The sequence below is a fragment of the Saccostrea echinata genome, unplaced genomic scaffold (assembly GCF_033153115.1).
Source record: "Saccostrea echinata isolate AGI-Se365-2 ecotype Australia unplaced genomic scaffold, CSIRO_AGI_Sech_v1 ptg000017l, whole genome shotgun sequence".
In the NCBI taxonomy this organism is placed as follows: Eukaryota; Metazoa; Mollusca; class Bivalvia; order Ostreida; family Ostreidae; genus Saccostrea; species Saccostrea echinata.
In genome coordinates this window covers 721292-735911 of record NW_026889766.1, presented here as the reverse complement: position 1 = coordinate 735911, position 14620 = coordinate 721292, and the positions used below count along the sequence as shown (strand labels likewise).

General features: G+C 34.7%; 1 protein-coding gene across 1 annotated transcript; it reads right to left on the bottom strand.

Moving 5' to 3' along the window:
• Positions 1 to 336: 336 nt before the first annotated feature.
• Positions 337 to 12764, bottom strand: LOC133189194 (uncharacterized). The gene is made up of 6 exons (XM_061324601.1): positions 12660 to 12764; positions 10575 to 11038; positions 9400 to 9723; positions 7822 to 7942; positions 3989 to 4144; positions 337 to 1285 (listed from the first exon to the last, which is right to left on the bottom strand). The coding sequence occupies exons 1-6, from the start codon at positions 12762 to 12764 to the stop codon at positions 1085 to 1087; spliced, it is 1371 nt and encodes a 456-aa protein (XP_061180585.1). The 3' UTR covers positions 337 to 1084.
• Between the last annotated feature and the right edge of the window lie 1856 nt (positions 12765 to 14620).

Here is a 14620-nt window from a genome sequence, read left to right as displayed (position 1 = left end):
CATGTGCTAAGCCATTCCACACAAGTTGCACATAAAATTTTGGCAATACTTCTAATTTCAAAAGGATCCTAACTCCAAGACTGACAAATTAGTGCAGCAATATATTTAAGTTTAGCCAAACTTCTAAGTTCAAAAGGGGCATATTTTTCAGAAAAAAGAATGAATTAGAATTTCCAGTGAATTTGCACATCTACATATTATGCCCTTTTAATCTACAAACTATCACAGAATTCTGTTTAAATTTTTTTGAGGAGTTACATTGACAAGAACAGGACTGAAGGAAGACAAACTTCTAAGTTAAAAAGGGGCATAATTCCCCCCCAAAATTGAAAAAAAGAATTTCCTTTGAATTTACACATTATGTCCTTATTAACTACAAATTTTCATGAAATTCTGCTGAGCTTTTTCAGGGGAGTTGAACTGACAATAGTATACATGTATTTAAGCTTAGCCAAACTTCTGTAAGTTCAAAAGGGACATATCTTCAAAAAATAAGGAAAATGAATTGAAATTTTCTGTGAATTTGCATATCTACACATTATGTCCTTATTATCCAAAAAGTATCATGAAATTCTGTTGAGCGGTTTCTGAGGAGTTGTGCTGACAAGAACAGGACTGAAGAAAGACAAACTTCCAGGTTGAAAGGGGCATAATTTCCAGAAAAAAAATGGAAAAAAGAAATTCCTTTGAATATGCTCATTATGTCCCTATTACTGTATACAGGGAAATATTTGCCCCATTTTATTTTCGCCCTTGTCGAAATTGGGTGAATTTAAAACAGGGCGAATTCAAAGAAAATGGCATTATCTCTTAAACAGAACTGTGTCTGGGCAAATTCAAAATGGGGCAAAATTGTTTGCAGGTGTGAAAGGGCAAAAATAACCCTGTATACAGTGACTACAAAGTATCCTGAAATTTTGTTGAGCAGCATCAGAGATGCTGTGATGACAAGAACAGGACTGAAGGGCTGACCGACAGAAGGGTCAAAAACATACCTTCTACAACACGTAGGGTGGGATGTAATAACACACGGATGAACAGAAGTGGGTAAACAATATCTATTATAGATACATGTACATGTATATCACAGAAAGTCATATTTTCTGGGATCTTGTACAAATCCCAACCAGAACATGAACTCAGCTATTTTCAGTCTGTCCTCTGCTTTAAGAATGTCAAATGGTGCGGTGTACAGAATCTTCCCTGGATTTTGTGTTGTTTCTGTGTCCCCTTTACGTATGCTGACTGAATGTTCCTTTGATATTTTCAGGAAAACAAATATTAACTACAAAAGAAACAATAGGTTATATCAAAATAATGACTACAAGAGAAATTATAGGTATTCAAAATATTAATTACAAGAGAAAACACAGGTTATCAAAGATTAAATTGACAAATGTTATCAAAATGTAAGGCAAAGCCTCACACAAAAAGCAATATCTAATGTCTGGGTATGATTTATAGATACTTAAGAATGACCCCGATATCTTTAGCTATTCATTCAACCAGGAAGTGTATGTTAGTTACAGCTTCAAAAGCAAGACTGCTAGTGTGCATCCTTGGATGTATCATCCCTGCAAGTTTGGTGATCATTGGGTTACTCAAAATGATGTAATTTGTGGCCTGCTTTAAAATCTTAAAACCTGGCTATTCATCCAGAAAATAAAGGTCAGATATACAGCACCTAAAGCAAGTCTGGTAGTGTGCATCATACATCACCAGATGTACCATTCATGCAAGTTTAGTCATGATAGGGTTTTTATTTATTTGGAAATGGATCTGCTTCAAGAACTTTTACTGGTTACTCATTCAGAGTCCAAAGTCTGGTTGTGTGCATCCCTATGTGCATTCACTTAATCTATGCAAGTCTGATTCAGGTAAGAACTTATAGTTACTTGGGAATGGACTTGCTCATAAATCTTAAATCTGCTCCATCAATATTAACCTGGCCATTCTCTGGAAAATATTGGCTGAAAATTCAGAATCTAAAATCTGATTTGTACAATGAAACAAACTACTGTATATACCTGCCTATAAGTCGGTTGTATTTTTTGAGGTTATTTTGGAGGGATTTGCCATTGACCCGCTTATAAATCGGTACAACTTTTTGCCAGAATCAGTTGACCATTTCAAATCATTTCTCTGATGTTTTAACCTGGTTTCGATTAATATTTTTAGAAATGATTCCAATATTCAATTTGAAATCATTAAGAACAAGATGTGTTTGTGAAACATTGATGCCCTCGTATGGCAACTAATAGCAAAGGTTAAACCTTCTCAAATGCAAATCAAATATGTTGGTACCCAAAGTAAGGTCTTGTCTTGAGGAATATACCTGTGAAATATAAAAGCCCTGGCAGCAACCCTAGAATAGATTTGGAAAAGGTTAAAGTTTTTCAAAAGTAATTCAAACATCAAGGTCAAGGTCAAATGGTCAAAATTAATGGTGCCTAAGGAAAGGCCTCACAAGAAATATACAGGTGAAATATGAAAGCTGAAGCACCAATCGTTCAAAAGTTATGACCAAGGTTAAAGTGTTTCAAAAGTAGGTCAAACTCCAAGGTCAAGGTCAATGGATTACAATTGTTGGTATCTAAAGGAATGTCTTATCACAAGGAAAAAACATGTTCAATACGAAAACCCTAGCAACAACTTTTCAAAAGTTGTGTCCAAGATTGAAGTTTTCAAAAATACGTCAAAGTCCAAGGTCAAGGTCAAAGTTGTTGGTATTCAAAGGAAGGTCTTGTCACAAGGATTATATATGTGAAGTATGAAAGCCCTAGCACCAACGGTTCAAAAGTTATGGCCAATGTTAAAGTTTTACAAAAGTAAGTCAAACTCCAAGGTCAAGGTCAAAGGGTCAAAGTGGTTGGTATCCAAAGAAAGGTCTTGTCACAAGGATTACATATGCTGAGTATGAAAGCCTTAGCTCCAACCATTCAAAAGTTATGGCCAAGGTTAAAGTTTTTCAAAAGTAGGTCAAACTCCAAGGTCAAGGTCAAATATGGTGGTACCCAAAGAAAGGTCTTTTCACAAGGAATGCACATGTGAAGTATGAAAGCCCTAGCACCAATCGTTCAAAAGTTATGGCCAAGGTTAAAGTTAGGGAAAATTTTGTAAAACTGGGTCAAACTCCAAGGTCAAGGTCAAAAGTTCAAATATTGTGGTACCCAAAGAAAGGTCTTGTCACAAGGAATACACATGTGAAATATGAAAGCCATAGCTCCAACCAATCAAAAGTTATGGGCAATGTTAAAGTTTTTGCAGACAGACAGACAGACGGATGGACAGGGCAAAAACTATATACCCCTGACTCTTTGATACGGAGGCATAAAAATACATAATGCACTCTTAAGATAAAAATAAAGTTATTAAGATATGTAAATACTTGTACTTTATGTATAATTTTAGAATACATATATGACATAATATATCCAGACTTTGCTCAACGATAATAGTGGAGAATGTTTATAAAATACTACATTTCGCTGTCCAGAAAAATACTTATCTTTTTATGACTCACCTTAAAGTCAGACACAGAGTTTTGGACTAAAAATTTAACTCGCAAAAAACCGCTTATAGGCGAGTATACTATATATGGTAGATGCATCATCCATGAAACCCGGGTCAATATGGGGCAGGAATTACTTGGAAATTAAATAAACCCATTTCAATCTGGCATGTCAGCACCAAGACATACAGTTTCATTAATGGTGGTGTGCCTCAAGCACTTAAACTGACAATTACTGTATACAGGGAAATTTTCGCACCCATTTTATTTTCGCCCCTTTCGCCCTCTTTGCTAGTGGGTGAATTTAAAACGGGGCAAATTCAAAACAGACAGCATAATCTCTTAAGCAAAAACTTTGCCTGGGTGAATTTAAAGCGGGGCAAAATTGTTTGCAAGTGTTAAAGGGTGAAAATAACATGGGGCGAAAATAACTTTGTATACAGTATCTACATTTTGTTCTGGACAAGCAATTCTTACTTTTGTTTCTATACACAGGATTCCAAGACAATTTGGATAAAATAATGAGCGTAGTGACTGGCCAAAAAGTTCTGATCCAACTTGTCCCATGATATTTTGTCCAACTAGCTTTTCCATATCTGTTGAATCTTCATGAGAAATTTCAGCTTTTCTGGCCTAAAATTGAAGGATAGCAAATGTTAGGTGTAACTAGAACTGTCCAAAAGGGACAAATACCCCCCGCTGGGTTTTTCAGAGAAAGTACCAAATCACTAATGTTTTCTAGATGTGAGAGGTGTTCACAATTTCCTTAAACATTTACAGTGAAAATTTAATTACTCATTATATATTTTTATACGTCCGTCTTACGACGGGACGTATTATGTTATAGCGTTCATGTTTGTCCATCCGTTAGCTTTTTCATGTCCGGCTCATAACTTTAATACTATTAGGCCTAGAATTATCAAACTTTGTCAGCTGATACATCTAGGGTAGAAGGTGTGTCGCACATTAAAACCAGGTCGCTCTGACCTTTAATAAAGACGCTATAGCCAGATATGGAAAAATCATAACTAGAAAACCATTAGACTTAGAATCAAAAAACTATGTCTTTTAACTTTTAAATTACACAGTCCCAAAAGATGTCAGAGTATTGCAGTATCTTTATTAAAAAAGTGTTAAATCAAGAAAATACTAGTCTTATTTTTTTCATTATGTTCTTTACAGCAATCTGTAACAACAAAAATTCCACTTCTCCCATGGGTGTAATGATCAGGCACTGGTCAAGGAAAATTTTGATAGCAGAAAATTGCATGTCAAATTAGAGAGAAATTAATGAGTTTTGTGTGAGGAGATAACTGGTAGAGCATCTCTGATCAAGCAGGTGTTATCTACATCTCTTGGGAATTGGGCAAAAGGAATCAGTCTCTTAATTAATTGCTTGTGTTGTATTGAATTGTTCTTGTTGGCTAGTCTTACTTTCAAGATAAATTTGATGTAATTAAAACTAATTTGATACTGTATATAATAATTAAAAGTTATATGATATTGTATAATATAATTTAAACTAATTATTTATTGTACATTTTTTATTTGAATTTTTATATCTTTACAACAAATTGCAGACTGCCTTGTCTCGCTAAGATGTCATTCAAACAATTGAATCTAAACTGTTTATGATAATTTAACAATATTTGATGGGCGTATCATGCTGTGGTGGGGCACTTTATTTAATGAATGAAACTAAGGTGCAGCCTAATAAAACATCAACACTAATAATTACAGTGTTTTTTATTACATTGAAAAAATAGTTTGCAACTATCTGCCATCTTTGTGAGACATGACACTCTGCAAATTGATTGTTGAAAAAAAGAATATCATAATTAATTATAGAAAATCAAATTGATTTTAATACCTTTATATCAAACTCATTTTAAAAATAAAAGGCTGGTTTTAGTAACTATGTATTTGACAGACATAAATTACAAGTAAGAGACTTAGACAACAGAGATCTTTATTTCTTTCTGCCCAATTCCCCTGAGATATAGATAAGACCTGCTTGATCAGAGATGCCCTAACAGCTTCCCACACTGAACTCATTAATTAATCTTTAACTGGATGCATGTCCACTCATTACTCCCAAGGGACAAATGGATTTACACTATCTGCTGTGTAATGTAAAAACTGTTTTTAATACTTTGTGGGTTTTTTTTAGTTCTAATGAGTAGTTTTAAGCTGTAGTTCACATTTTTGTACAGATGTTCTAGATTCTATGTCTCAAACCTTAGAGATGAACCCGAAATGACTAAGTCAATAAATTAAATTAAAAAAAACACCTGTAAAATGCAGAAAAATTATCAAATAATGTTGAAAATACCAGGTGCACATCTTCATATGGTAAATAATAAGTGTACAAATTTTCATACAAATCTATGCAATAGTCTCTGGGAACAGATCCAGACAAAACCACATAATAAAAATGAAAAAAACACCTGTAAAATGCAAAATAATTATCCAATCATAATGAAAATACCAGGTGCACACCTTAATATGGTGAATAATAAGTGTACAAATTTTCAGACAAATCCTTCCAACAGTTTCCAAGAAATGGTCCGGACAAACTCTCGTCTACAGACAGACGGACAGACGGACAGACAGACGGACAGACAGACGGACATGCTGATTCCAATATACCCCCCCTAAACTTTGTTTGCGGGGGGTATAACAAGTAAGTATTTGGCTTATAGAAATATAAAAGAAATACTGTGAAACATGTCTTATCCAGATGTTGTGTAATACAAAATTTTGCCTAATACAATCTAAGCTGTAAGTCCATTACACTGAATTCCATTGTTTAAATAATTGTCTAAACCAGAATGTTGTCTAATCCAGCCAATTTATTTGGAACCAGTGGTGTCTGGATAATACAAGTTTTACTGTATTTATTAACAGAAACGGAAACCGTATATGCCCCACACATTTCATGGCAGGGGAATAAAAAGATGCTACCAAGATCTTCATTCTTTTATGCAGAGTTCATAATTTTACTCATGGTTTATGAATAATTCCAAATCATCTGGCAGGAGTGTTTTGGAAACTAAACGAATCCTGGGGTCATGAACTTTATAAACCTGGTAGAGGACACATTGCTCATAATAACCATGCAGACAGTTTGCTTCCTTGATGCCCAGGAGTAAAGAAGAATTTTTTAAGATATACAGAGGATCTGTCATGGTTTGTGGTTGGATGTGATTTTATCCAACAAGTTTGTGTTTTCTATCCCAGAGATTCATAGTTTACTTTTCTAACAGTGATTGGGAAGGCCATCAAGGTCCATGGGACTATGGCGCAACTGTCATAGTTTCTAATGGGCCATTTTGAAAATGAATGGGCCATCCATATATTCTAATGGGGCCATTTTAAGAAAAAACAAAATGATAAACAAATGTGAAATACGAACGGCAACACGTTTCTTTATTAACCAAATCTTATTTTTCACGTATGCAGTGTAGTATATTTAAAGGAACCTGCAAACAATATAATTTTCTCATATATTGAATCAATAACGTCAAACTTTCAATGAAACATTGGAAGTGTATACCTTTGTTGTCCTAAATAAAGCGCCTCATGTAACAGGAAGCAGTTTTTGCTGGGTTTTTAACCAATGACATTTGTTGTATTAAAATAACTGCATTTAAAAAGAAAGTAAAACAAGCAAGAAAGTCGTACAAAAATATTTTCAACTAACATCGCTTAATTTTGAATGCCCACCTTGGCGCCACCAGTGGTTGATTTAATGCGCCAATTTTCACTTCAATGTGACTATGGCGCATGGCGCAAGCCCTTCCCAATCACTGTTCTAACACAATTTTAATATATGAATCTATTTTCTTTGACTCTCTCACTTTCATGCAAAAAACCACTGTGATATGAAAACGATGTCATATTACTATCCACTGTATTAAGGAGTAAACATATATGATAAATTGCAATACAAGATAATTTTACCTAACCCTTGGGGCATGATATTTGTTGTTTAAAGTCCCTCTCGAGAATTTTTCACTCATATGGAGATGCCACCACTTATCAGTGGAGAGCTGCAAATTTTGACCTATACTCGGCACTCAGAGCCATTGAGCAGTAAGGGATCTTTTTCGTGCCAGCATCTACTGCGACACGGGACCTCAATTTATACAGTCTCATCCAAAGGACTGGTCTCCACGTCCCACAGTGGGAATTGAACTCGTGAAGTGAGGATTAACTCCTTTACTCCACAACTCTAGAGCAGACACTCTACCAATGCGCCATGCTGGTGACAAAAAAGCATGATAATTATAATACATCAATGAGATTACCTCTACAATGAAGAAGAGTTCATCTGGAGGATAGCCACTATCAGCGAGGTAGTTATACACTCTATCTGGTGTGGTCCACACTGTACGGTTCTCAAAAGTAAAACATCCTGCATGTACTTCACTGAAAAAAAAAAAAAAAACTGTAAAAATTCTCAGAACACTAATAAATAGCATGAATAGGTTTTGATATTCAATGTGGTAATTACAAAATGATTAGTTGGATATTTTTGGGGCTTGGTGATGATCCCCTTTGGTTCAAGAATTTTGACACAAATCAGAATTTTGACATAAATCAGAACCATGTGTTACCTTGACCTTATAAAAGTGTCCTTGATTGACTGTTGTTTCATGTCCCTTGCAAGAATTTTTCATGCATTTGAGATGTCACCACATACCAGTGGAGGGCTTCAAATTTGGACCTTTACTTGGAACTAGGGCAATTTAGCAGTGAGGGTTCTTTATCAACTCCTAGTGTGCCACAGGACCTCAGTTTTTAAGGTCTCATCCTAAAACCTGTCTTTCACTTCTAGTGCCAGGCACTTCATGCACTTGGCGTAGGAACAATCACTACCTAGTATGTTAACATTGTAGGTTTGATGCAGTGCCAAGAACGAGAATCAAACATGGTATCTCCTGAACACCAAGCAAGCACTCTAGCTACCACTAGTCTGGACTTAGTCATGACTTGAATGAAGGTGATAACATACCAAAAGAACTTTTGGGTCAAATATAAGCCTCTAATGCTTCTCTGATATAAAGATATGACACAGTGATGCCGATATACCCTTCCAAAGATTTTTTGGAGGGATGGGGATCATATATAAATGGAAACTACAGCTTTAATAACCTATTGTTTGACTTTAAGGTGGGGTCATTCATTCTTTGTTTTTAGTAGATTATATAACAATCATGCCATATGCAGGTTAAATTGGTAAACCATGTTAACCTGCATTGAAACCCAGATAGCGCGTGTCACATGAAGAATCTGAAGCCTCATTGGTGACAAACACCCGTAATATAACCTCTTAATCGTTATGTTAATGTAGGAGTAAAAATATATTAAACATTCTGCAACTCGGACACATCAGAGCCATGGTGCCCATAACTATCTATCCTTACAAATATCATCAATGCACTTCACATACACTTAGGAATTGACCTGCTGTATATTAGCTTATAAGCTTAAACTTGATCATTCATCTCAAAGATATAGGTCAACATATATGTAATTGCCAGTATGCCTCCCAAGACAAAACATACAAGTAAGTTCTGTCAATGTAAATATGATCTCCTGTGCAGTACCATTTGGGCAAGCTAGGTCAAGATTTAAGAAACAGTGGAATCTGTTAAAGCTGAATATTGGTATTGATATACAGTTGAGCCTCATTAATCTGGATATATTTTCTCCAGCAAATCCTCTTGATTAATGAAGCACCTGGATTACTGTAGATATAAATGTTAATTCTGTTCCCAAAAATTTCATTCCAAAGGTGACTCTGGAGATCTGTAAGATCACTCTGGATTAATAAGGCTCCACTGTACATCAACTACTGCTTTGTGCTCATGATCTATACTTACCCTGAAACTAAAAAGAACATTCTCCCAAATATATCAAAGTAATTCTTGAGAAAATTCCCAGAGATTTGCACAAACTCTGTATCCTGACAACCATGTAATCCCCCTTGCCCTCCTCTGGACTGTTCTCTAGCTTTTCCACCATGATGACCCTTTGACCCTTGACCTCTAGCTCTTCCACCTCTCCCTTCATCACTCTCCTTTTCAAGTAGTATCTTTCTGACAAGTTGAATGGTCTCCCCAGCAAATGTCTGCACAGCAAAATCCAACACATCTATCAGTTTTTGTGCACTTTTCTTTGTAGATGGATCCAACGCTTCATAAAATCTGAATTGAAAAAAAACCCTGTTTTTCTCTTATTTGCTTTTTTTTCCCTCTTTGCTATTTAGGACTATTTCATCAAATGGAATACAATGGTAGCATCATGTGTAGAAGTTCTACGAAAATGCTGCAGTTTGACTGATACAGAAGGAAGAAAACTTTATACCTAACATACTTATACATGGAACCTACCCTGAAACAATCCAAAAAGTGTCCTCCACATTTTGCAGTGGAATGTAAACCCACTAGCTAAAAATTATTTTCTTAATATGAAGCAGAACTACTCAGCATTATTAGCTATGAGTTCTAATGGGGGTAAACATTGCTTAGTAGAATGAAATCAATGAATATATTATTTTATGTCCAGTAATGGATGCTACAATGTTCATCAAAATAAATAAAAAATTAATAAAAAGATCTATGGATCAAGATGATGTGTTATTTGAGTTTTTAAAAAAATCAAATATTTACTTTTGCAAAAACTTTAAATTACTCCATGTTAGGAAGATTTCGTTTCTAGGACTCCAGTGGTTGTTTAAAGGAATATTTTTGTGACCCCAACGGTGAGCCCATTTTTGCCTTTTCTTGATTATCTTCCTTAAGTACAGGATTTGGCCCTTCATCAGATCAAATTTCTATCTACGGATGAATTGTGGCAATAAAGTTTGGCTGAAATTTGCCCAATATCTCTGGAGAAGTCGAAAATGTGAAAAGTTTACAGATGACAGAAGCCAGACAGACAACAGAATATTTTTGATCATAAAAGCTCACTTGAGCCTTTAGCTCAGATGAGCTGAAACTTTCTAATCAGAAAAACAGACTTTGACCTCAGGTAACCATGGTAACTTATCACTTACTGGTTCTCATTAAGCAATTTTTCTGAGTTTTTATTCCATTGCTGCAAATATTTCTTCATCTCCTTCAGTATCATGCGCACCTCAAAGTAAGGATTGCTATACACACGATCATCTCTAAGATCTGTCGTATCGTACGAAAAGGCCAAATTTTCAAGATGTCTCTTCAAAACACTGTTCATTCTGCTGGAATCAGGGCAAAAACCTTTCGCATTCATAAATGCATCTTTCACTTCTTTGATAAAATTTTCCAAGGGTGTCTTCTCATAACTGATATTTAAATTCATCAGATCCTTATACGTCCAATGACGTGCAGAGTCGTTTTCTTTGTGCTCACTCCAGCAGCTTGAATCTGTCTCGCCTTCATCTTCATCACCAGTTGTATAATCCGAGTAAGGGGAGGATGGCTCTTTCTCTCTTGCCTGTAATTCTGCCTTTTTGTAGCTTGGTGTTTCACTGTCCAAGTCCTTCAAGAAACAGAAAAATATGCATAAGGAAAACTGTAAATACAGTTGAACTTCAGTATCTCGAACACTGATATCTCGAATACCATGGGTATGTTGAAGTGATTGGGAAGTTCTAACCACGTTTTTCTTAAGTATTTTACCCTCAATATCTCGAACCCTCGGATATCTCGAAGTGTTTTCTTGGTCCCATCAAGTTTAAGATAACGAGATTTGACTGAATTTAAAAAAAATGCCCAGGGTCCACCATGCTCACCTGAGTAATCTTATCTCTGCTTCAGAAGATTTTTAATGTAAAATATTGAATACAAATTTTACCCCACCATGAGTCTGCACTATACTTGGATGCTTGCAAATTATTATTACTGTTGCATTGCTGTGTTTGAGATGAAGACTTTCCCCCTATGTATTTCAACATGAATATTTTACCTCTTATTTGTAGCCAACTTAATCCTTTGGGCCATGGTTTGAATAAATCTAGGAAAACTTGCATAATAAGATTTATTTTTTTGTTTGAACCTTCCTGCAAATTATCTTTAACATTATTTCCTACATACTCCCATGTAAAGATCTGATCTCCTATTCTGGCTAAACACTATACTTTGGAGGACAATTATTTGAACAAATATGAATCTGCACTACATGAAGATGCTTGCGTATTAATATCACTAATCATGACATTGCTGATTTTGATTTTTTAGGATTTTGTCCTACTCCATATACAGTCAAACCTCGTTATCTCGAACTCGATGGGACTGAGAAAATACTTCAAGATATCTGAAGATTCGAGATATTGAGGGTAAAATACATAAAGAATAAGTGGTTGGGACCTCCAGTTCACTTTGACATATCCATGGTATTCAAGATATCAGTGTTCGAGATACTGAAGTTCAGCTGTATTTATTCTTATTAAATAAACCTTTGATCACTTATGGTGGCCCAATCCTACCAGAGAAGGGGGCTATGAATTAAACTAACTAACATCTGCACTAAACATGCTAAATGAGGATGCTTACATATAAATATCAATGATGATGAGGCCATGTTAACCCCTGGGTTGAGGGGGTGCACCATTTAAGTGAAGTAACTTGCCCATGCTTACAATGATAAAGCAGAGTTTTTATTGTCCGACTATATTTGAATCTGGAACTGTTAGGTCTGAAGCCATCCATTGCACCATCACTTCATTATATACAGTGTATATTGAGATTCTATACAAGAAGATATATGTGTGAAATGTAAGAAACATGCACATAAACATGTGCTGATATCTGATTGGTTAATATACTGATAGCAGTAACTCAACAGGTTTTCAATGAAATTCTTAATAGAAATTTATATGGCAATTTCTGAAAAACAGGTATATAGATTTTGTGTGGAAACGAAAGTGTTACAGACTGACAGAAATACAGACAGACGGACAGACAGACCAAAATTAATATCCCCCACTTTCAGGGGACAAATAGGCCTGTGAAGGTCCATTTTGATTAAATCTTATTTAGTAGAATAGGAGAATATTATTGTGGATAAGAGATGAGAAACACTTTTCAAGTGGGGGGGGGGCTATAAAAAAAATTTGGATGAGAATCTAGAATTTTTTATTATGGCCTTTCAGGTAACTTACTTCACTTTTTCGAGTTCTCTTGATCAAAGGTTCAGGTGAATCTTCATCAGGATCACATGCTTCTCTGTTTTTAGTTGACTTGGCCAAGGGCTCAGGTAGTGCCATTTTTTTAATCTATTCAATTACAAATCAAATGTTATAATAAGTTTCTAATGATGTCTAGGTTTATCCTTCACTTAAATAGCTAAATCAGGGATCTTTATATTAACTACTTATTATTTAATATATTCTCATTATATCGCGGGTTCCATTGTATGGCGGTATTTTCCAAAAATTAGGATATATAGCTCATATCCTTTTTGTTGATGGACTATCTGTCTGTCATCTGAATGTTGACTTTTGTGATGGTTAAAAAGTACGGAACACCTGTTGGAAAAATATTTATTCAAATAAAACGAAATTTTACAGATGTCCATTCCCGTTTTATTTTTATTTAGACCATTGAATATATAACATGGTTGTGGATAACCACTTGCCCACTCACAAATGCCAGTAAAATTTGCTGTAGGCGATTAGATATTAAAAATCTGGTCGCCCACATGGCGAACGTTTTTTTTTCCCCAGAACATAATCACATTTCAGTTTTATATTTTATGCATGTATTTTCAGTTTTTAAGAAAATGCTCTACTAACCCAGATTATTTGTGTTGCGTACAAGCATATTATTCAAACATGTACGTGACTGAGATCAAATATGGCGATTTATTGAAGTGGTTAACAGTCTAGACAAACTCCCATGAACTCCGAAAATGAAGTATTTGGCTCCATCATGCATTGCGGCAAAATGGCGTCCGATGTATACAAACAATGGATTGTCGTTTACTTTCTCCAAATATATGGCTGTATAATGGCTGTATTTAGTCCATTGTGACTTTATTTCAATTTTTGTTGAATGGATAATTACATTTATTAAATTTTTTGTGGATATTGACTTATTTATCAATTCAAACTTGCATAATAATAAATTGGATATACGACATCGAATTCAATACTGCCGGTAAGAATTATCTTATTATTTGATTTATTGTCTCATTGATTTAAATTTTTAATCGTTCCTACAATAAAGGTGCTTTTATTTGTTTTTGATGATATAATATATCAGACACCCAGCTTGTATTTATTTTAATCAGGAAATGCGTATTTTTCACCACGAAGCAGAAATATTAACAGGTTCATTTTTAGAAGAATATTGTGACCTTAATTTCTAGAAGAGTGTTTTTTAAGTTTTCATATTGATAGATAATAGTTTTAAAAATGTTTTCATACTAATATCTGTTCGTATGTGGTAAAAATCGGTAAATAACATTGGTAAGAACTTGTGCGTTCGATTCAGATGTCGAACACAAATTAAAAACCGCAATGCTAATTTATGTGTAAAATTCAGTCAAGTTTTTAACAGTTACAATATATATTGTCTCATTTTGCATATATATCCCTTTTATTAGATGCATATTTACTTCTCAAACATATAATTTTCTCTGTAATAGATCTGACTTCAAACGTCATTGCAGACTTTGAAAATAAATATCTCCTTTTCTGCAAATAAAATAAAAAATCTCACAAATACAATCTCTTCCGAAGTCTTTAATTTAACATTTTTGACTACTGGCATAATTGCCATACTTTCCAAAACTTTGCACGGACAGTTTTTGTAAACCCATCATTTTTGCCAAAAAATCGTCAATTTTTGTGTGTGTGCGCATGCGCGAACTCTATTTTCGGAGTCTTTTTCAGTCTCAATTTCTTACTTCTGGAAACACTGTTTTTGGAGTTCATCTAGACTGGTTAAATCTCTGTTAAAGAATTTGAATTACCGTGTCAAATGCACAATAAAAGATCGGAACCAAACTTCATCATAGGTAATTTAATATGCCCCCTTGTTAAACCATAGACGCTTCAGCTGTATAAGGTTAAACACTACAAAATGTAATGAACATATCGGATCAAAGTTTTTAGAAAAG